The following is a 23565-nucleotide window of genomic DNA, read 5'->3' on the forward strand; positions in this document are numbered from 1 at the left end:
CAAATTTCATGCAAATTGGTTCAGTAGTTAAGGCGTGATTGAGTAACAGACAGACAGACAGAGTTACTTTCGCATTTATAATATTAGTATGGATTCAGTAATCGATCAAATTAAAAAAAAGTAGACAAAAGTACCTACCTTCACGTAGGTACGTGAAGGTATTGAACTACATTCTTGATTCTATGCATATCTTATAATTTTAATTGGAAATACTATGAACCTCAATATGTGGGCTGAATGGCACACAATAGCTAATGCTTCGATTCTGGAATATTCTTCAAAAGAATGAACTAGAATTAGGTTACTAGGCTGTTCTATTGCGTAGGACGGGAACGGTAACTATTATTTTCAATAAGAATATCAAGCTCTATTATTATATATTATGTTTCGCAGCTTCATTCTTTGCGATTTATATTGACATGGTGTAGTAGCGTTCCTAGCCTGAGCCTTGCACGGGTTTTTTAAAGTTATATTATTAATTTAAATTTATATTTTTATAATTTTTAAATTATACCTTTTTTTTTTTTTTGTGGCAACACTTTTTACCCCTACCATTTACCCCCATCATTTCTCAAACGGTTCGTTACGATGTGTAGGTCATTCTGCGTTTCCGTGCTCAAGCCTTCGCACGTCTCCGATAAAATCATTTTTGAATTTTAAAAAATTAAAATAATTAGTGCTCAATATGGGGAAGAAAAGGAAACATGAAAAGACGGACGAAGAATTTAGACGAAAGATTAAAAAACTAGAAAATCGGCTTACCAAAAGAGCAAATCAATCTACAAGCGATTCGTCAGAAGAAAATATGATAAGTAAGTTGGTAATTTTTTAAAAATACAACGGTTTTTTGTTTTGATTAATTGAGATGCGTACTGCTAAAATTGGGCTGTTACTATCATCAACATTAATCAATGCTTAGTGATGCGAGGATACCATACCTGGGTTTCTTCTATCACAAATAAAGCGACGCGTACTGCTATACTTGGGCTGATACTGTCGCTGTTTTTAAAAAACATTTGCTTCTATCACAAATAAAACGACGCGTACTGCTATACTTGGGCTGATACTGTCGCTGTTTTTAAAAAACATTTGCTATATAGAAATGTTTTTGCAAATGTTTTCGCCACTGAGGGACCACCAAACTGATGAGGCACCTCGACCGTTATCACCATGTCCTTTGTCACCTCAAGAAATCGCGCCACGTCCCGACTCGCCACGACCTGATGAGTTTGTTGAACCGCAACCGGGAATGTCGGTGGACAGTGATAAACGAAATGAAGAGCTGGAGCTGGGTGAAGATGTCCTTCAATTGTTAGGAGACGCTCCAAAAACCGACACTTCGCTGGGCCCTGCGATCCATAAGGATGTCGCCAGCAGGTGGCAGGACATCCTTTCCAAAGGACTTCCTAAGGAAATAAAAGATATCCTTTACAAAGAATATCTAGTTCCCAATAATTGCGATTTGTTGCTGGCGCCTGCTCTCAACCCGGAGGTAAAGGCTGCACTGCCTGAAGCTTTAATTAAAAGAGACACGTCGCTCTGCTACAGGCAAAACAACTTGGGGTTGCACTGTCTGCTCTTGCAACAGTCACCCAAATGGTCATAGCGAATGAAACGTCAAAACAAAAAATTTTAAAGTCTTTAAGTGATCTGTGTCGTATACTGTGTGACAGCCATCATGCTGAAACGAGGACACGAAGAAAATTTGTAATATCCTAATTGATTGATTGATGTGATTAACACCAAATTAAAAGACGCCCTAATAGAAACCAAACAAGATGCGTTACTGTTCGGTGAGAATATCTCGGAAAAACTTAAAGCAGCCAAGTCTATCCAACAGTCAGGTGAATCTTTAAAGAATATACAAAAACCTAAAAATAGACCTAGTGTATCTGTGTCGACTAATGAAGTCAACAAGGGCCGTTTGAACTATGTTCCTCAGCAGCGTCAGGCGGACAACAAACGCCACGACAACCGTTTCTCTCGTGTGCCCAACATGGCGTCGCGTCCACCTCCGAGCAACAGTGCACGACGACCCCCCGGCCGGACGTATCCGCCTTCGAAGACACCAGCACCGCAGCGGAGGCAATAATCGACCAGGTGCGATATGCTGGAAGACTTCAGCATTATTTTAATAACTGGCGTAATATCACTAATGATAAGATCATATTTTTATCGTGGGTTAAAGGTTATTCTATACCTTTTAAGTCTTATCCGTTTAGAACCGATAAGCCTAGTGTGTTTCCTAAAACGGAACAAGAACGACAAGATTTTGATACGTGTTTGTCGAACTTATTATCTATAAATGCGATATCGCATTGTAACCATGAACCGGGCGAGTTTTTATCCTCTATTTTCCTAGTGTCTAAACCAAATGGTGACAAGAGATTTATTCTTAACTAGCGGTCCGCCCCGGCTTCGCCCGTGGTACATGTTTACGTTCTCTCTGCATAAGAACCATCCTCGTACTTCAAGGAATATAATAAAAAAGAATTATCGAAATCGGTTCAGCTGTTCTCGAGTTATACGCTTACCAACACATTTCGCGATTCATTTTTATATATAAAATTTAAAATGCCTTAACAAGTTCATTGAAACTAAACATTTTAAAATGGAGGATTATCGTACTGCGTCAAAGTTGATAACTCCAAACTGTTTTATGGCAACTATCGATTTAAAGGATGCTTATTTTTAGTGCCAGTTAATAAAATGCACAGAAAGTACTTACGGTTTGAGTATGATGGAGTCCTTTACGAATTTAATTGTTTGCCATTTGGTTTATGCACCGCACCGTTCTTGTTTACAAAACTTCTAAAACCTATATTTGAATTTTTAAGAAAAACTCATCGTGTGATATCAGTCGTTTATCTTGATGTCTTTTGTATTGGTAGAATGTTAGAATGCCAAGAAAACATAACTTTGACCAAAACACTTTTTGAAACACTAGGTTTTTTGATTAACTTAGAGAAAAGTTCGTTCTAGTTCCAAAGATGCAATGCAAGTATTCGGCTCCAATAATATGTTTTTAAAACTACCCGACGATAAGAAGTAAAAAATTAAAGAAAAAGTTTCCACCGTCTTAAAAAGTAAAAATTGCAAATTACGAGAATTTGCTCAATTTATCGGTTTATTAATTTCAGCTTGTTCCGCAATTCAATATGCTTGGTTATATACTAAAATTTTCGAACAGTATAAATGTGTTTGCTAAACCCTAGAAGCCTTATCTATATAGAACGTACATAAAGCCTTAATATACGTCTCAGAGGCGTACACATATAAAAGCCCTTATTTTAGGTATATTGTTTAATTATTATTATTTTAATAAAGCGGAAATTTGAATTTGGGAAATAAAATAAAAATAAAACCACACTGTTATCAATTATAACTATAATCACAGTTGTTTATTACAACATAAAAAACAATATGCATAAATTGGAACAAAAAATTAACTTCTTCAAAATAAACTAAAACATAAATTATTTTTATAGAGTATCAATTTTTTTTTTAACGCTAATTATATATTCTTAGATCAAACATTACAACTAACCAGACTTGTAAAGGACTAGATTAACTTTAGGAACAGTCTACACATAAATCAACCTTGTGCTCGCCACACACAGATTTTTTACATTTATTGCATACTAATTTTGACATGCATGGTTGGATTAGTTTCTTCAGAGGGCCCAGATTCTTGTAATGACGCAACGAACTCAAACACCTCATTATTTTCGTTCTCGCTTTGAACGTCGTCGATAATCTGGTCATCCACAACTTCGGAATTTGAATCCTCGTGAGAAGGACGTCTTCTCCGTTCAAAATCGCGATAATGTCGTCTTCATTTAATATATTGGACCGTGACATATTTATACCTGAAACAATTCCTAAAAAAGATATAAAATACACGAATAACAATCAAAAGTAAAATCACTTAATCTTAGTTAAAAGTTACACAAAGCCTAAACATACGTCTCACAGGCGTGCAAAACACTTCGAACAGATAATTAAAATTCCAGATAATTTAAAATCGGATATGTTTTGGTGGATCCGTAATATAGATTAGGGTGGAGTGATAATGTATGGAAGAAAATTTTTTTTGTTTTTTTCAAACGGCATAGCGACAGAAAGGTGCATTTTAATGAGTGAATTCAGCATACAAAATATTGTTTACCTGTTTTGATGTTTTGAGGTGCCCCAACCCAATTGAAAATTAGAAAAATATGATTTTTTCGCAAACTTTGATTTCTTTTTTAATCACAGTATTTTTATGGCCTTCAAGTCTATTATATAACAAACTTCTTTGTGATACACTAAATAATAGCCTGATTAGTTGTTTTAACGTATTTCATGAATGAAAATGATATTATAGAGGAATGAAAATATCAGAAATAAGTAATTATTTAGTACTAGACGCGCTCGCGGTTGCCTCGCGGTTTCACCCGCGTGGCTCCGCTCCTGTTAATCTAAGCGTAATGATATATAACCTATAGCCTTCCTCGATAAATGGGCTATCTAACACCGAAAGAACTTTTCAAATCGGACCAGTAGTTCTGGAGATTAACGCGTTCATACAAACAATATCTTCAGCTTTATAATATTAGTATAGATTATAATATTAGTATAGATAACACTATTTTTTTTTCAAAATTAGGCATTAGCAGTCGTGATACTGATGCTCTTGCCATTATAAAATCATTTTGTTTACTTTTTCAGCAAACTGCACTTGAAGCTTATGTCACCAATTTGATAATATGCTTTACGGCCTGGGCAAGGCATAGAAAATCTTTGATATTCTGAAACGTAGTCAAACCGCTTTTCACGGTGTCTTTTAAGGTTTCTTCAGATAAATTAGAAGTCAGAGGCTCAGTTTTCTTACATTCTTGCCACATAGTTAAGTCGGTATAATCTTTTGAGCAAGTACAAGAGAGTTATAAAAAAATGCATTTGCAACTTCAAATATCAAATAACCTTTGGTACTGAGTGACAAAATACTTCAGTTATCTTTTCTTGTTCTTTTTTGTTAGTTTGTCGGTCTTGATAAGGTTTTAATAAGCGTCTATATTCATCGAATACGGTGTGTCGTATAAGTTGTAGTACTCTATTCAAGCTAATAGTGGGAAGCGATGCTTTTCGCCACACATCAAACATTTCCGTAGCTAATCTTTCGGATAAATCATGAATTTTGTTATTTTATCAGGTTTAAATTCATATCTAATATATTAGTAATAGTTTCTTAGCATCAGTACAAGTTGGTAATTGAGACACTGGGTACTTCTCTGGCAAACAAAATACAGGACAACATGTCGTTTGTCGTATTTTGACTTGCAACACTTTACTGTAACAAAGCGAAATTATAGATAGAACTCACATCAAAAATATTAAATTATGATCATAATTGTATTTACGTGTAAAATGTAATTAAGAAATATTACTAACATTAGTGTTATTTCCTTAACGGCACTGTTTAAAATCTACGTTTCCTACAATAAGAGTCGGCGCAAACGGGCCACCGACCAGAGCCACTGGTAGCCAGCGATAGCCACTTTTTTATATATTGAAATATTATGTATTCTGTGTCTTCCCGTTGGCAACCAACGAGATAACACAGAATCTGATTTAGCGTTAATTTGTCAAAATTAAACTTTAATGATTTTCGACTAAATTTTTTGAATTTCTGAAAGTTCATGATGTTGGGGGCACCTCTAAATGTATCATCTGCAAAGTATAATTTTGCATGTGTATTTATGAGCAATAATGACATCTTTTTACAGGTATGCCGAAACGAAAATGAAAAAAAATATTTTTCACTCCACCCTAATATAGATATAGGATCAACCACAACCTACACAGAACTCTGAAGTTGGTTGCCGCGAAGCTTTCAGGCAAGCTTTACTAAGGAAAGGCTTGTCACCAAGTACGGTACAAATAATGTTATCATCGTTATCTGATTCTACCTACAAACAATACGATGGCTGCATAAAGACATGGATAAACTACTTCAGTACTCACAACTATAGATACATCTCGGCATCTGTCCCTCTAGTTTTACATTTTCTTACCGATTTATTTAATAAAGGTGCTAAATACGGTACCATTAACTCCTATAAGTCTGCCTTATCATTAATTTTATCTAATTTAGAAGATGATAGAGTAAAACAAATCCTAAATATCATATAACCTGGGATCCGAGCATACTTCTCGAATATTTAGCCCAACAGTGGCCAAATAATGAACTCAGTTTGGAAACTCTTTCCAAAAAGACTGCAACTCTATTGGCTTTGGTAAAAGCGCATTGAGTACAAACACTTGCTCTTATTAAATTAAAGGACCTTGATATAAGAGGCACAAGTGAAATAATAATAATGATTTCAGATTTAATTAAAACTTCTAAGCCGTACTCGTTACAGCCTCTTTTAAGTATTCCTTACTTCAATAGTCGCTCGGAAATCTGTCCAGCCAAATGTCTATTCAATTCTTCTGTAGTATTTGCTAAGTTTTACAATAGACATGTAATTACTGATCCTACCAGCTTTGCTAAAACATTGTTATCTAATAATGATTGTAACCTGCAAGAAAAATAATTAATGGTTAAATTATGAAAATAATGTGTGATTAATAATATTTATATTGATTATTGCAAAAAAAAAAAAAAATGAAACTTACCGAAAGTTTTTCAATTTTTATCACCATTTCACATTTTATTTACTCTAAACATCTACACCATGTCAATATAAATCGCAAAGAATGAAGCTGCGAAACATAATTGAAAATCAAACGAACTTACCAAGTGAAGTTCGATGACAATTATGTGAGCAGCTTCATTCGAAGCGATTTATAGATACCCACCCTAAGATTACAGTTAATTTGACAACAAACGTATTACATAACATTTTAATATATTCCCTGCCCTATATAAAAATAAAATGTGAAATATCTCTCAACAAATGACCTACACATCGTAACGAACCGTTTGAGAAATGATGGGGGTAAATGGTAGGGGTAAAAAGTGTTGCCACAAAAAAAAAAAAAAAAGGTATAATTTAAAAATTATAAAAATATAAATTTAAATTAATAATATAACTTTAAAAAACCCGTGCAAGGCTCAGGCTAGGAACGCTACTACACCATGTCAATATAAATCGCTTCGAATGAAGCTGCTCACATAATTGTCATCGAACTTCACTTGGTAAGTTCGTTTGATTTTCAATTTTAAAATTATATTCTTTTCAATTAAATAATTGCTTGCTCTGAATATGAAATAAGTTAAACGTTTTCAAATACCTCTGAAATGTTTATTAAACACTGCCTCTGTTAAAACTAGTTTAAACTTTCCCGTAGTTTTTTGAGAATTGCAATAGCTTGCGGTAAATTGGAATTTTATGCCACTTCTAATATTTTTTCTTGAAATCAAATTTCAATTAGGTGCAGATGTTTACTACGAAACTTCTGTATATGAAAGAATCTATATTTGTTTGGAGTATAAGTAAAAATATCTTCTCAATTAAATTTTAAAAGAGGTACGTTTATTGTTTTATACCGTTGAATCGACTTAATAATTTATTTTACTTTAAAAATCATACCTCCCATGTGTTCTTATGTCCTGACAATTTGAAGGTAGTTTAGTACATTCTTAAAAATAATTATTTAAAATATGCAATAGCGTCTCGATAAATAATCAGATAACTTGAACAACGAACGAACGAATGAACAACGAATTTAACAACGAACAACATAATATGTTGTTAAATAACTAATTTGATAATAAAATACTAAACAAAAAAAGCTAACATGCTCTAAAATATTCGAAATATTGACAATTATTGAAAAATATCAAGGTTCGAAGTTTAGGAACGTAGAAATATAATGTACTAGATATCGCAAACACTCAGGGTAAGTGATACGCAAAAATGGCAATTTGTTTCGCTTTTTCTTTATACCATGATTTACTAGAGCTTTACGGTGTACCTAAATTTCTTAGTGTACTGTTAAATAACATTATTATCTGCCACGTAACATTATTTCCTTTTGTTTTGAAACCAGAAGAAGAATTACGTTCTATTAGGTCAGTTTTAACTTTGAATCATAAAAGAAACATCTATAGTACAAAATATAATGTCTGTTTTAACAGGCTCAGCCCCCCTAGTCAAGTGGCTTTCTGTTAGCGTAGCGTTCAATAGAATAGACTACGAATGTATGAGATTGACGTAAGCTGTAGATACGTTTATCTACTTGCCACTTGACTAGGGGGGCTGTATTATGTTAGTCATATCTAGCATATTATATCTGTGTTTTAACAATAAAGGTCAAAGGTTCGTACACAGACATGTATCAAGATAGACTAAGCGAGTGTATGTACTTCCCGTGTCCAAACTAAGATTATGAAACTTACTTGACGCTGGCCTACACTCAGTCCGCGCTTGCAGTTCGCCAAGGAAAGACGTGAAGCTGAATAAAGTAAAATGCCGAATTACGCCGTTATAAACTGTAGAAACTCCACAGCTGTGAGTGGCCGAGTTAGCAGAGATGTTTCCTTCCACCGGTAAGTAATTTTCTAATCAGAATATGCACTATTTATTTTAAAATCAAATAAAGAATATCTGTGGAAAACGATCGTGAGAAACACGGATACCAAATCATACGAAATGATTCGGAATACATTGCGGCTTTTACTTGGCACGGTAAAGATCGAGTCGTATGATAACAAGCAATGAATAGCGTCTTCTCATTTTTCTGTTCTCATTTTTCTGTCCAATTTTGTGGTTAGTGATGTTCATTTGATGCAACAGTTCTCGATTCTAATCGATTTTATAATCGAACAGAAAAATGATAATTTGAAGGAACAATTTTTCAGAAAAAAAGGCATAGATTTTTTTTGTCATTTAATACGACTTGACCTAGAACTTTTAAGTATTTTAATACAAAGGTACTAAAAATAAATATTATGACATGGACGCCATTAGTTAAAGTGTCATCTTGGGAGTTTTTTAAGAAAACTCCTTATTGCTTAGACTATGTTTGTTTTTTCAGTTTTCCAAGTAACCCGAACATAAAAGAAAAATGGATTGATGCAACGGGACATAAAGATTGATTGATTGACAGTTTCATTACTTTCTTTCGATGGCCTCTCTAGTACGTAGTACACGGTAACTCAATGGGTAAGAAAAAGCTAAAACACATTAGTTTACTTGTTAGAATATTAAAAGGTTTATAAATTTATTTTATCATTCCTCTGTCTATGGTAATTATCATTTTTCTGTCTTGAATCGATTTAGTAATCGATTACGATTCATTTATTTAATTACCTCTTAGACATAGATCTAGTTTGATCTGATTTCTTTCGATTTACTTCGATGGGATAGGACGATACTAGAATCGCCGCGCGAGTGGCGTCCTAATCGATTTAGCGTAAAATGAAATTACCATCACTAAAAAGCGCTCGTGACGTCATAACGCGTCAAGGTCAGTACAAAAAATATGACACGCTTGGTTTTCATACAGATCGCGGTACTTGCGTAGTCTATCTATGTCTGTGGGTTCGTATGACTAGTAGATGACTGTATTAGCCACGGTTATTAGTAAAACTATTTGCATTCATTATGTCACTAAACTATCATTTATCAAATAGCGTAATTATTTTAACAACTGACGTTAATTTATTCGTATACGGCTTACGCCTACCTTTCGTAAAATATTTGGGAAATGAAAAATAAAAGAAGATTAGTTTAATCTTATTACTAATTATTATCGACATCATAATTATATTACCTAGATCTCTTGAAGTGATACGCATTTTGGCAACATTTTGGGTTCGATGGAATTTTAAATTAGTGCTTTAAAATATGAATAAATTATTTTTAGCATACTATAAACATAGGTAATATTATGTATTTTGCCGCAGTGTTTGTAGGTAGGTTCTTTAAGTTAAATCGATCAGTGAAACAGAATTTAAGATGTTTCAAGTTTAACCCGCTCTATACCTACCTACAATAGTTCTCTTAAAATCTATAATAATATTATAAATGCGAAAGTACTCTGTCTGTCTGTCTGTTACTCAATCACGCCTAAACTACTGAACCAATTTGCATGTAATTTATGGAGATATTTTGATACCCGAGAAAGGACATACCTAGGCTACCTTTTATTGCGAAATATGTATCACGGGCGAAGCCGGGGCGGACCTCTAGTATAAGTAATATAATAAATCATTGTCATAATTTTATAAATGTACAAAGACATAATAAATACGTGTTTAAAACCCGCTAACAACTTTCACTTCAATTTCCTGTCTCTGAAGAAACAGAAGACCCATTACAAAGAATTAATTGAAACTCGAGGCAATTTTAATGAACGATAAGATATGTTTGTACAGTAACTTTATACGGCGACGTCGGTTTCTTATCTCTTGGAAAGTACACTTACTGACGAGGAACGTGACTTCAATGAAAAGTTCTTGAGCGAATGAAGCGATCATTTCGTGATATCTTAGAGCCATGTGACTGACACATCATGTATCTTTTGTTATGATGTTATGTATAAACATACTAGGACAACTTGTTTTTAAACGATATGCCGGGATGGTGTTTTTAAACATCTTATTTAAACAGACATTTTTATAATTTTTAGCGGTAAAAATAACACATTACTTAAGCTACGAACACACACATAACATAGGACATACAATAGATACATTTACTCTATAGTTAGCGTTTTAAATCGTTAGATACCAGTTCCTTGATGTTCAATAAACACTTAAATAATTCATAATCGAGCTTTTAACAAAGTACAAATGCATAAAAATCGTGAACATAAAATTTTCATTGTAAACGATGAATGAAACCTTTCCTGTGATTTGATACAAACAGTTTTCAAGCATAATATAGATTTAATATTTTCGTACATTCCAAAGCCTTTTGTTTCGTTACCCCACTTGAGAATCTTTGTGTTTCAACGCAGAAATAATACAAGAATTGAATATTTGTACTAGAAATTGAAGGAATTCACATTCGCTACAATTCCTCGTGTAAAGTTTAAGTTGAGTTATAATAAACTTTGAATATTAATGTCCTTTGACATAATTTCCTTATGTCTGTAAGATTTATGAAGTTCCAGTTTAACATAATTATGAATTAAGGGTATTTTGGACTTTGGGTTATTCCAAGTTTCTTGAAGGAGTTTGTTGATAAATAAAAACAACATAAAAACATCTTTATTGTACAAGAAAATTAACAATAAACATAAAACAAATATTATTTAGGTACAATTTGGCGGCCTTATCGCTTGGAAGCGATTTCTTCCAGGCAACCTTTGAATACAAAAATACATCACTGAAAAAAGTAGAAGTGAATCATACTTAACTAGATGAATCTTAAAGTTTGCATCCACGATTCGTCATATTAATTTAAAAGGAACTTACAAATAAAAACAATATACCGGCCGAATTGATAACCTCCTCCTTTTTTTGAAGTCGGTTAATAATTAATAAATGATACAAAAAATCGCGGGAAAACGAAACAGAATGGCGTATCTGTGTAACACAATCGTCGGAGTAATTCAGAGTTTTTGGGCACACTTTTTATTGGTCCGTAGCGGCCGATGTGGGTGATAAAAGCAAACGCCGATTCTCAATAACTGTTATCGCGCTGCCATATTGATTTTTTATGTTTTTTCGTTTTAGTTTGCGGGCGTATTCAAACAATTATTTATTTGTGGGATGGATGCTTTAAAGTGCGTATGTTATTGTATCGTTTTAGTGAAAATATGAATTAATGTCATTTTTATAATAATAAATTATTGAATCAATTTGTTGTCCAATTATTATTAAAAATTATCGATAAAGCATTCATAATGTTTAATGTTCATGATTTTAGTAAATTTTTAAACTAATAATGATTTTTAAAGTCTTTATGTTATAAAGCAAAAGACAGAAGAACATACAAACATTTTAAAAATAAAAAGTTCAAAGTCCAAAATTTTATACATTCTTTATGTTCTACTAACAACGATAATACAAGTCTAACAAAAAGTTATTTAAACATCTAAATTACCTTTTATTTTATTGGCATTGCTATACTTAAGCAAAAAGCTCTTTATACTTTAATTAGAATCTTCTCAAATAATTTAAATTAATGTAAACAAGAAATCATATTTTAAATCCGTTCAAGTCTTCTCTTAATCTTAATTCACGAAATAAATTTAGAAGGAGCACTTATAATTTGTATAATTCCGCCCTTAATTAAAATATTTTAAATATTCGTACAAAAACAAGCATTACTTACAAAATATTAGCATTATAAACGAAATTGAATATGTTTCCCAAATATATAGTAAAACTTATAGTTAATTTCACTACTAAGATAATTTCTTTAGATCTTAGGGGCCGGTTTAATAGCCCCCATGTCTGTACCTAAGTGTGAATTTAGTACATCTTTGTTCTACTGCGTAAAAACAGGGACGTACTTAATTCTAGAGCCTCCTTCATTTTAGGAGAGTACAAGCATACATTTTGAATTTAAAGATTAACGGATTTTAAACGTTAAAGTTTTTAAATTCTAAATGTATAATACTCGCGTAAATTATATGCTACATGATACCATATTTTTATAATTAAAACTTGACCAAATATGTAATGTGCATATCGCACAAAACGCCAACCTATTATTTAAACAAATATAAATATTTGCTATCAGGTCAAGTTATAATACTCATTCTCAGTTTGAGACCTTCTAAGGGCTGATTTTTCAATCGTTGGTTTAAACTTTAAACTTATTCATCGAATAACGTATTAAACTACCATTTCAAAAATGTATTCTAATTGTCCGTATTTGACAGTTTACAGGTGACATTTTAAAATGTTCGTGTAATACTTTATTTGACGGATAAATTTTAACCAAGGATTGAAAAATCGGCCCTAAATGAAATAAAAATGCTGTGATAAATAATTAATACATAGAATAAATTGTGTCAAATTATCATCACATAATATCTAGCCAGATATGAGAATGTTCGTTCAGCCATAGACAAGATTATTTGAGACTCAATAATATTTGTGTCTGACTTTTAAAAAATACATGCGCCCCTCGTAATATTATATTGACCTCTTTACCTTACCTCTTCATCGCAAAAAGTAATTTATTGATACGTTCGTTATTCATTTATGGGTCCCTCCTTGACCATCGGGTCCCTAACAAAGTGCCCCACAAAACCAGGCAAAATACAGCCCTGTTGGAATTAAACAACTTCCCTTTAGAGCCATTATGCTACGCAAAATATGCGACTATTTCGTGAAGTATCCAAAGTTAAAGTATTTGAAAGTTTCCAAAATAACTAAGTGACTTTGTTTGTGAGTTTGCATGTAATATAGAAATTATTAGTGTAATAGACATACCTACTTGGTAAGCTCGTGGTTTCCCTGTTGCTAAGAGATAGGTATGTATTATTTTTTAACAATAAAACATATTCATAATTTAAAATAAGAAACCTTTTTATTTTAGCTCGCTATACCGACATCAAGCCAATTATTTAGTAAAAAAAAAATACGTGTCAGAAGTGAAACTTTATTTCCAAAATCGTCGGGTTACTCCATGACGTGACGGTATTGCCATGACGCGACCATGATCTTTCACTTCAAAAAATGAAGTCTTACTTCACGTCCTCGCTTAACAGAAGAAATAACACGAAAATATTTAAATTTATCAATCTATACGCAAAAAGATCATCCTTTTTAATTTGTTTTCTATTAGAGGCATAAAAAAGCGCTAAGCGCCCCCTAGACGGCGCTTAACGAACCTTGTAAAGGAAAACAACGATAGGCGATCCATAACGCTTCGATTAAGCCCCGTTTTAGCTTTAGAGTTTTAAATTTTTCAGTACTATCGAACATTTGAAAAGTCCCCTAAAGTGTAAGTACCCATTCATGTAGGTCAAAGTGAAATTCGGAGTTTTAACTGAAACTACTATCCTGGGTCGACAATTTGCGTGGATTTTGAATACGTTTGTGTGAAGTAAAAATGTCTATTCTTCAAACATTTACGTTGCAGGATTCAGTTCATTTTAGGTTGTTTTTAGATAATAAATTAAAGCAGTAGATAAGTCAAAGCTGAGAAAAATGAATATATATTTTCGTCATATTATGTTTCGTTTATGTGTGTCATGTGTGTGTATATGAATATTCATAAATTGTAGCATAACTTAGTTGGAACATGTCATTAGGAGGTTTTTACAAAAAAAAATATTTAAGCCGTGTAATTTTACCCTTCAAAATTATAATGAAGCTATTTAAAGTATTGTCAATAATTATTTCCTTGTCCATTCACCATTGTGCATATTATTATTATACGTTACAAAATTATCGCTCCGAGAGTACAGATAATGCTTTCCTGTGGAGAATATACGGAACAGAGACGTGATAAGAGAGGACGTTATAAAAAAAAATATATTTAAATAGTTTTATTTTTCATTCAGAAAAATCGGGAGAATTTTATGTTTTATTGTTTAACTAGCTGTGCCGCGCGGTTTCACCCGCATTGCTCCGCTCCTGTTGGTTTTAGCCAGATGATATATAGCCTATAGCCTACCTCGATAAATGGGCTATCTCACCGAAAGAATTTTTCAAATCGGATCAGTAGTTCTTGAGATTAGCGCGTTCAAACAAACAAACAAATTCTTCAGCTTTATAATATTAGTATAGATATTTCGCACCACATGCAGTTGCATAATATTATTAGCTAATATATTAATTATATTAGCTGAGAAATATCAAACTGTAACTCAATACGGTAACTAGATTTAAATAAAAAGGTGTTGTTATTTTAAATAAAGTGGTATAGGTAACATATTACAATACCTACATTTATATTACATATTTTCTGATTACGTGCAGGAAAACCAAAATGCAAATCAATATTCGTAAATTAAATAATTACTATATTCAACACGAAGAGATAAAATATGGTGTAAGTATTTAAAATTATTGTTAAATAAAAAAAATATATCCACTCAAAATATTAACTATTAGTTATTTCGAATATTATTTTAATTACCAACATCATGAATTGCTCTAATACTTTTTCACTAAGCTTTATGGGTTCCGTGAAATAGTTAATTCGATTTACATCTATAACACAAGATCGGCTGGTTCAATTTTGTTGAGATTTGCCGTTTAGAATAGAGGCGAATAAAAAAAAAAGCTTTATTACCAAAATGTCATAAATTGAAGTAGTACAAAAAATGTCATAAAGTACAGAAATTACTTTCAACGAGTACAAAAATTTTACGAGTACAAAAATTTTCAACACTTTTTAGCTCTTATTTTCGTTATAAACAAAGAAGCTATTCTAAACTATTAAAACCCTATTAATGGTATTTATTCAAACAATACGGTTATTTGTTCAAGCAGATTAAATGAATAACAAATATTGATAACTTCCATAATGGTTTATTTATTCGTTACGGACCTCTGTTATTATTAATTATTTTATCTGTCAGAAGGCAAAGTGCGAACGGTGGTGTAAGTTGTGATAGTGGATGATTGTAGTCACATTCAGTATGTATTTATAGTTTTAAAACAGTGTACAAAATGGAATTGAAATATATACTTGGTAAGTAAAATAATATACTCGTGAATCAACGCCCATTTTCACTTGATTTTTAGATTGGATTTTAATTTTTATATTATTGTGTACGTTTTTTTAAACTACTATGTATAGATTTTTTTTATCGAATTAACGAATATGTTATATTATTTTCTTTTCAATGTGATTAAATTTTCTTAGATAGTAGGTTTTTTGTCATGTTACTGTTAAGTAAATAGGGTTATATAATATATAGGTATGTAGTATATACGTATATCTTTAGTAATTAACAGAAAAGTTTAAAATTTCAACTTGTTTTTTTATTGAATGGAAGAAAGTCTTCTTAAGAACTGTAATAAGATTATAACTATTTATTATCGACTAAACAAAAACCCTTATTGGAGAGTTCTCTTAGAGTATTGAGTTTTAAAATGTTTTTCAGGTATTACAATACTTTGTATTCAATCTGTGCACGCTACGAACACCTGTAAATTGGAAGTTAACATTGGTTGTAAATATACAATTATTTGTGAAAACTACGCCGGCAGCGCACCAAATCCTTCATGTGAAGATCCCTACGTCACATTTATCATTCAAAATACATTTATCAACGGTCTAACAGCTGGTTTCTTTGGTTCCACTAACTTCGACTCGAGAGTGAGAGAAATAAAAGCAATCGGAAACAAATGGACATATTTAGAAGAATCATGCCTGAGGTATTACACCAAGACGCTGTCATTGGATCTGTCTTACAATAATGTGAAGTACGTAAAGAATTTGGCGTTCAAAAGCCTGGTTAATTTACAACATTTGAATCTATCACACAACGCAATTGAAGATATACTTCCGTACTCTTTGATTCAATATGAGAGCAGACAGACTGAACTGAGAGACATTGATCTATCATATAACAATATTCGTACCATTTCAAATGAGGCTTTTCAATACATGAATAATTTAAAAGAACTATACTTAGATCACAATGAAATTGAAGTCTTAGGTGATGATATATTTGCGAATTTGAGGAATCTGTCCATACTTTATTTACAATTTAATAAGATATCTACGTTATCTATGTCACTTATAAATTTATTGTCATTAGAATATTTGGATTTATCGTACAATAATATAATCAAAGTAAACGGTTTTGAACTCAATAGATTACAAAAACTTATAAACTTTAACATGTCTTACAACAGTCTGGAAAGTATAGAATCCAATTGTTTCTCTCAAGCTCTTAATCTTGATTCAGTGGACTTGAGTAATAATAAAATTAGATCTGACTTGGAAAACGTCATGTTTCTTAATAATGTTAAATTGCAATATCTCAATTTCGAGAATAACAATATAACTAAAATGCAAGATGATGTATTCAAACATACTATTCTTAGCTATGTTAATTTGAAAGGTAATAATGTAAGCATTTCTATTTCAAAATCTACCTTTGCTGGTTTGGTAAACGTTACAGAATTGAATTTTTACAATCAAAGTATAACGAGCTTGGAAGAAAATGCATTCTCTTCAATGACCTCTTTGTTACATTTAAATTTAAGTGTGAATAGAATCAATTCTATAGACAATTCAAGTTTTTCTTTAGACAACAAATTACTGACTTTAGATCTATCTTATAACAAAATATCTCAGATAGATTTCTTACGATATTCATTGCAAAATTTAACCGATTTGTTTTTAAACAATAACAAACTAACTATTCTAGCCAGTGGCCTATTTTCAAAGCAAGTGTTATTGAAGAGGTTGGACGTTTCTATGAATAACATTGTTTTTATAGAGCCATCATCACTTCCGTTAAAGAATTTGCAATATTTAAACATTGCTGGGAATTCATTGACGGGACCAGTAAAGAAAGACACATTCAGTCCTGCTCAATATCTAAGATTTTTGGACATATATAATTTTAATTTGACTAAAATAGAAAAGCAAGCGTTTGTTCAAATGCCTGTCGTGACAAGAATAAACATATCCCATAATGCAATAAGTGACATAGATCCTGATAATTTTAATGGAACAAATAATTTATATAGCTTGGACATATCTTACAATAATTTAACTAATTTCGACGTGAAGAGTAACAGTTTGTGGTCTCTTAAAGCTGTTTATTTGAATAACAATAAACTTAGATATGTTCCAAGTGTAAATTTATCCGATATTATATATTTAGATCTTTCTAATAACTTGATTTCTAATATATCAGTGCCGATTATTCAAACGTACCACAACTTAAAGTCTCTACACTTGTCGAATAATATGATAGAAAGTTTCAATAATGAATTTACAAATTCTTTAACACATTTGTACAATTTAAAATTATCATCGAACGATATATCTTCAGTAAACCTCAGTTACTTCAAACATTTGGTTAGTTTAGATATCAGTAATAATTCTATATCTTCATTCAATAGTATATTTTTCTCGGAATTAGATTATTTACAATTATTGGATGTAAGCAATAATAAAATTTCCTCCTTGCCACCGGGTATATTTAAAAATTTGAAAATTCTCAAACGGTTAAACATGTCGGCAAATAGTTTAAGCAACATTCGTTACGGAAGTCTCAATGGACTACATATGACTGAACTTCTTGATTTGTCCAAAAATAATATAACTGAGTTAGACGAGCACATTTTTCACGAATGTACCGATTTGCGAAAAATAATACTAGATTATAACCATATCAGTAAGCTAGATATGGAACAGCTAATTTCTGTAACGCCTAAATTGAAATCAATCAGTATAGGAGGAAATCCTATTGCCTGTAAGGAGATTGTGAGGCATATAAAGAACGCAAACAAAACAATATGGCAGGTGGAAGTCACATCAATTGACAAAATATTCCATGAAGATAATGTTCATGGTATACGATGTGGAGATATTGACAATGAATCTAAATCAACGCCGAAAGCAGATATAGTTAGTTCATCTGACTCATCTTCGACTGCTCTTTTAATCTCGTGTTCAGTACTTACTCTATTAGTATGTGCTGGTGTAGGATTATATTTTTATAAACAACATCGTAATTCGTCTCGATCATTTGGTGAATCTAGATTGCAGATGCGACAGTCTCTCGATATAAGTGGCTCAGATTTTCAAAGTGATCTATTGAGTTAGTTGTTTGTGGTATTAATTTATAGAATTGTAAGAATGATGTATTTAAATTAGGGGCTGATATTATAGACTGAAAAACAAGGATATTATAAATTCTTAATTTAATTTTCGTACTAGTTTCCTGTTTCACTAATCCAAATAAATCATTGCATTGTAAAAAATATACCTACCATGCATCAAACAATAAAATAAATTACTGTAATGTTACATTTTTATGACTCATATGATGACATTGAGAGTGATTGTTTTTCAGTTATTTGTAAGTTTGTTAAAAACATTAAATCTCTAATAGTTACTGTGCTATTTTTATTAATCCCTGTCTTTTTCAAAATATGAAACTGTGAATTTATATATTCTTATTAAAAAGCAACTCAATTAGTATTCATTTATTACGTTTTAATTTGGTTCAGAATATATTAATTTTAAGACCGGGTGTACTTTATTTCATCTACGATGTGGGGTATGAAATATAACCTTTTAGTGAAAGGTTTAAAGCTAAAGGACGGTCTCTATATATGGGCGTTGCTCATCCAATATGAATTATTTGCATAAAATATGCATAATGACTGTAAACCTGTGTGGGCAGCTAGAAATGAGGTTATCTGGTAACACAGCAAATATATGCGTTTTATCAACGCATGATATCTATACTAATATCTATATGTGTTTAATTGTCCTGTTACAAGGTTTGAAATCAAACGATTTCTATGAAATCTTTTGTGTATATTCAATAAGTTTGAGATAACTCGACAATATTCTTTACATCGTGTGATTGGGGCTGTAAGTAGCATATATCTATATGGTACATTATAATATTTTCTATGGGAGCGCAGCGCCTTCTTCGTGAGAAGTTGTTTATAAGGTAAGTATGTTATCGCTCAAACTCAAACATTTATTTATTCAATTAGACTTCTTCTAGAAGCACTTTTGAAACGTCATAGGTACATATTTTTAATATTTACCACCGATTCGGAAAGCAGTATCTACGGAAAAGAATCGGCAAGAAACTCCATAGTTGCTCTTTTTAATCATGTCAGTTTTACAATTTAATTTTACAAATTACATATGTAACATCATAATTTATAGTAATATGCCAAAGAACTGTCCTGTGGTTTTTACGCGACAACCCTCCATGGGTTTTTATCGTCCATATATTCCTTAATACTATAATAGGCTCTCTGAACTAGTACATTTTTTTATATAAGTTTTAAATTTAGAACTTCTAAACTCTTTAATATTATGAGGAATTCTGTTGTAAAAGCGTATACCTTGACCCATAAATGCATTTTTAACTTTAGCTAGCCGGAAAAATGGCATTTCAATTTTATTTCTGTTTCTTGTGTCATAACAATGTCTATCTCCTACTTTTGTGTGTAAGTAAGCGTTATTGTGTACATATAAAATATTATTAAATATATACTGCGACGGTACAGTAAGGATACCAGTATTCTTAAAGAGACCTCTTAGTGAGTCTCGAGCACGCAAATTATATATAGAGCGTATGGCTCTTTTCTGTAATATAAATATAGTTTCTATATCTGCAGCCCTGCCCCATAGTAGAATTCCATAGGACATAATGCTATGAAAGTAGCTAAAGTAAACCAATCTAGCCGTCTCTTCATCGGTGAGATGCCTTATTCTTCTAACTGCATATATGCAGCTGAGCTGAGCTTAGCAGCGGTGGTGGTAACATGGGCCCCCCATTGAAGCTTCTCATCTAATGTCAAACCAAGAAAAATAGTCGATTCCACAGGGTATAATACCTCCCCGTTTAAAATAATATTCCTCAGCTCAGTAGCGAAGGCCGCTTTTTTGGCTTTACATTATATTGTCTTCTTCTTTTAGTTATATTGTCTATTTAACTCGGTGGTAAATAAAGTGTATTTATTATTATTTATTTATATTTTTATAAATGCAATATCTTTTAATACCTATGGAAGTCTCACTTTCACTTTGTATATAATCATAATTTGTTTTCTTCCATGTCTATAGGAATCAATGCAATTGAAATGTGAGTCTTAGAAACATAATATATTATGTATATATAAATATTTCCTTACTTTTATTATTTTATTTTGTATAGTTTGTAATGGTATTTCCAAATAAGAGATAGTGGGAGATCATAGGCCAACATGAGGGCAACTTTTAACCCGGAATTACCAAAATTGGGATTAACAGGAAAAAACGCGTCTTATCAACTCCCACGTCTAGTATTCTATATTATGATAAAAATTTAAGTGTATTCAATAATATGTAATATAACTTTTTCAATTATAAATTTTATTTTATTTGAGTACTCGTAAATAACTCTGAATTTTTATTTTATATTTACAACCACCAATTTCAGCAGCTATTGTAAACGTTGAAATAAAGTGATACTTTTAGAGTCTGCGTTTTAATTAGACGAAATACAAGGATCCCACTCGCTCCATTTAAATTGGTGTCAATTTTGATGAATTACACAAAAAGGGTGCACGAAATAACAGTTAAAAGTAAAGAAAAAGGCTATTTTTTTAAATACACATCCATTACCTATGTTTTGTTGTTTATTTTTAGAATTTATATGTGTTTGGGATCTTTTCAGATTACCTCAATAATCTATATAAATAAAATGAAACCCGTTTTCCTTGGTCACGGCATCACGCGTGAACGGGTGGACCGATTTCGATAATTCTTTTTTTATTATATTCCTTGAAGTACGAGGATGGTTCTTATGGAGATAAAACGTAAATATATACCACATGCGAAGCCGGGGCGGACCGCTAGTTCAACATAATTGACAAATAACTGATTCAAACGAATATTTTCATTGTATGTAAACAGTGCCTACATAAAACCATTATCTGTGAAATAATGGTTATGTAAATCGAGTATTCCCCTTCAATGCTACCGTAAAAAACAAATTGCGGCATATCATTGAAAAATGGCCTCCCGTCTGTCTGTATTGGAACGATTAAGTTGCAATTTGTCCAGATATTACTATGAATAAATTATTTTAGCGATCGAAATTACGCCGCGAAATGTAGTGGCATTTTAGACAGGCTCGAAAATGCCAGGATAGTTCAAATATAATTAATTCATTAAACTTATTAGTTTTATTCGTTGGTTTGAAATCTCTATATTAATTTCTAAATTTCGGAGATAACTTACTGATATTTCCACACAGTCTAAACTACTAGACCGATCGCGTTGAAATTTGGCATGCAGATAGTTATTGCTCAATATGGTAAAGGCATCGCATATTAATGGATTTTGATCAATTGTGCTATGAACATTTATAATCACGTGGGCAAAGCTACGGACAATAGCTAGTTAATATTATAAAGTGCGTGTTTGCTTACACCTATTTCTATGAACAAGAGATTAATATAAAAATTCTAACACCTAAACAAATCAAAGTTTCACCCCACTTTAACGAGTTTCTTAGTTGTAAATTTCATTTAAATCATGCGGGGATAGCCGAGACAAGACGAGGCGTTCTGAATTTGTAATGAACGAAGCAACCATGTCAGCAATCAGCACGTATGACAACCCTTCTAATTGATCCTAGTATCTTGTTACATGCCTGGGAACAAATACGTGAATATATTTTAACTCTATATTGATACTATTGAGTTTATATTTAATTTAATTCCAATTTCGGTTATCTGTTCTCAGGGCAAAAGGAAATGGATGACGCTATAAATGTATGGAAATTTCTCGAACGACTGCATGAAATTGTAATCGCTACAAATGTACCTATTTGTTTATCACAACATCTGTGTGTGTATGCTTAGATCTTTAAAACTGCGCAACGATTTTTGATGAGTTACATTTAAATCGATAGAATTGTTCTCTAGGAAAGTTTTAATATATAATTTGTTAGGTTTTATACAATGCGGACTGAGCCGCGTGCGAAAAGCTAGTTTCACAAATAATTAATGCACTAAGTTGGTCTCGTTCCTTCCTTTACATTAGCGTATAACAACTTGATACATATCTATTTAAATTATTTAAATTTCTTACTAACATTAGTGACATAGGTACCTACCATATCATAAGCCTTTGGAAAAGGTTGAGAAAGACTGCTCTAAACCATCGAATCCAACATCATCATAACAATGCGACTTTGCGATTTTCGTGCAAAAAGTACGAAATACAATCTGGTATACAATACCGTCTCAAGGCCTTCACGAATCGATTATGCTAAGTCCTCCGGTATTTAGAGCCCATTACTGAAGCCTGTATCAGCTCTCATTACTGGCAAACGACTTTGAGCATTTACTTGTTTTGATAGCTGCGATTTTTACGGGTCCTAATTTTGTAGTGGCAGTTTTTGAAGTGAAACTACTTTAGGCGCTTTGAGAGTAAAATTTCAAGGTCGTGTCATGGTAATACCGTCACGTCATGGAGTAAGGCGACGGTTTTAGTATCATTGAATCTTGCCAAAGAAGTTTTACTTCTGACACGTGTGCTCGGCACACACGCTTGTTTTAGTGGTAAAGATGTTTTGTTTTTAGTGGAATTTGAAAAGTACAATGTTTGAAATTTTAATTAAAATCGATTCATTGGTTTAGGTGTATTAGCATAGCAAAAATACAGACAGTTACTGCAGACCCTTCTGGAGATTGAAAATACTTAATGTTTGAAATCTTAATTAAAATCGATTTAGTGATTTATATGTGTAAGCGTAACAAACAGACAGATTTCATTAAAATTGATAGAGCTTTATTTGCCTATTTAAAATATAAGTATAACCTGGATACGTGGTTTTGTCGTTGACCTAGGTCAGGGGCGCGACACGCAATTAACACTGTTATTTCACTATAAAAAATGATTACATGTATAATTAAAATTTAATCAAATAATATATTAGAAAATATAAAAAAATCTCACT

The 23565-nt window shown here is 31.9% G+C and overlaps 3 protein-coding genes across 3 annotated transcripts in view; 2 read left to right on the forward strand and 1 right to left on the reverse strand.

Moving 5' to 3' along the window:
* LOC149481869 (zwei Ig domain protein zig-8-like) overlaps window positions 1-23565 on the reverse strand; it is a 281774-nt gene that overhangs the window by 89683 nt on the left and 168526 nt on the right. The window lies entirely within an intron of this gene.
* On the forward strand, window positions 884-2862 carry LOC149481870 (uncharacterized). The gene is made up of 2 exons (XM_089704927.1): window positions 884-1844; window positions 1943-2862. The coding sequence occupies exon 1, from the start codon at window positions 1103-1105 to the stop codon at window positions 1604-1606; it is 504 nt and encodes a 167-aa protein (XP_089561053.1). The 5' UTR covers window positions 884-1102; the 3' UTR covers window positions 1607-1844; window positions 1943-2862.
* Window positions 15484-18983, forward strand: LOC149481871 (uncharacterized). The gene is made up of 2 exons (XM_089704717.1): window positions 15484-15593; window positions 16009-18983. Exons 1-2 carry the CDS (start codon window positions 15572-15574, stop codon window positions 18690-18692), a joined length of 2706 nt encoding a protein of 901 aa, XP_089560843.1. The 5' UTR covers window positions 15484-15571; the 3' UTR covers window positions 18693-18983.

The sequence above is a fragment of the Colias philodice genome, chromosome 16 (assembly GCF_061535455.1).
Source record: "Colias philodice isolate Cphi_HAF_F1 chromosome 16, ilColPhil1 Martin Lab GWU primary, whole genome shotgun sequence".
Taxonomy (NCBI): Eukaryota; Metazoa; Arthropoda; class Insecta; order Lepidoptera; family Pieridae; genus Colias; species Colias philodice.

What these genes read in the sequence shown, in the direction of transcription:
- LOC149481870 (XM_089704927.1), top strand. Translation starts at nt 1,103, where the DNA reads ATGTTTTTGCAAATGTTTTCGCCACTGAGGGACCACCAAACTGATGAG.
- LOC149481871 (XM_089704717.1), top strand. Translation starts at nt 15,572, where the DNA reads ATGGAATTGAAATATATACTTG. An exon ending in GGAATTGAAATATATACTTG is followed by an intron (nt 15,594 to 16,008) that starts GTAAGTAAAATA and finishes AATGTTTTTCAG; the next exon opens with GTATTACAATACTTTGTATT.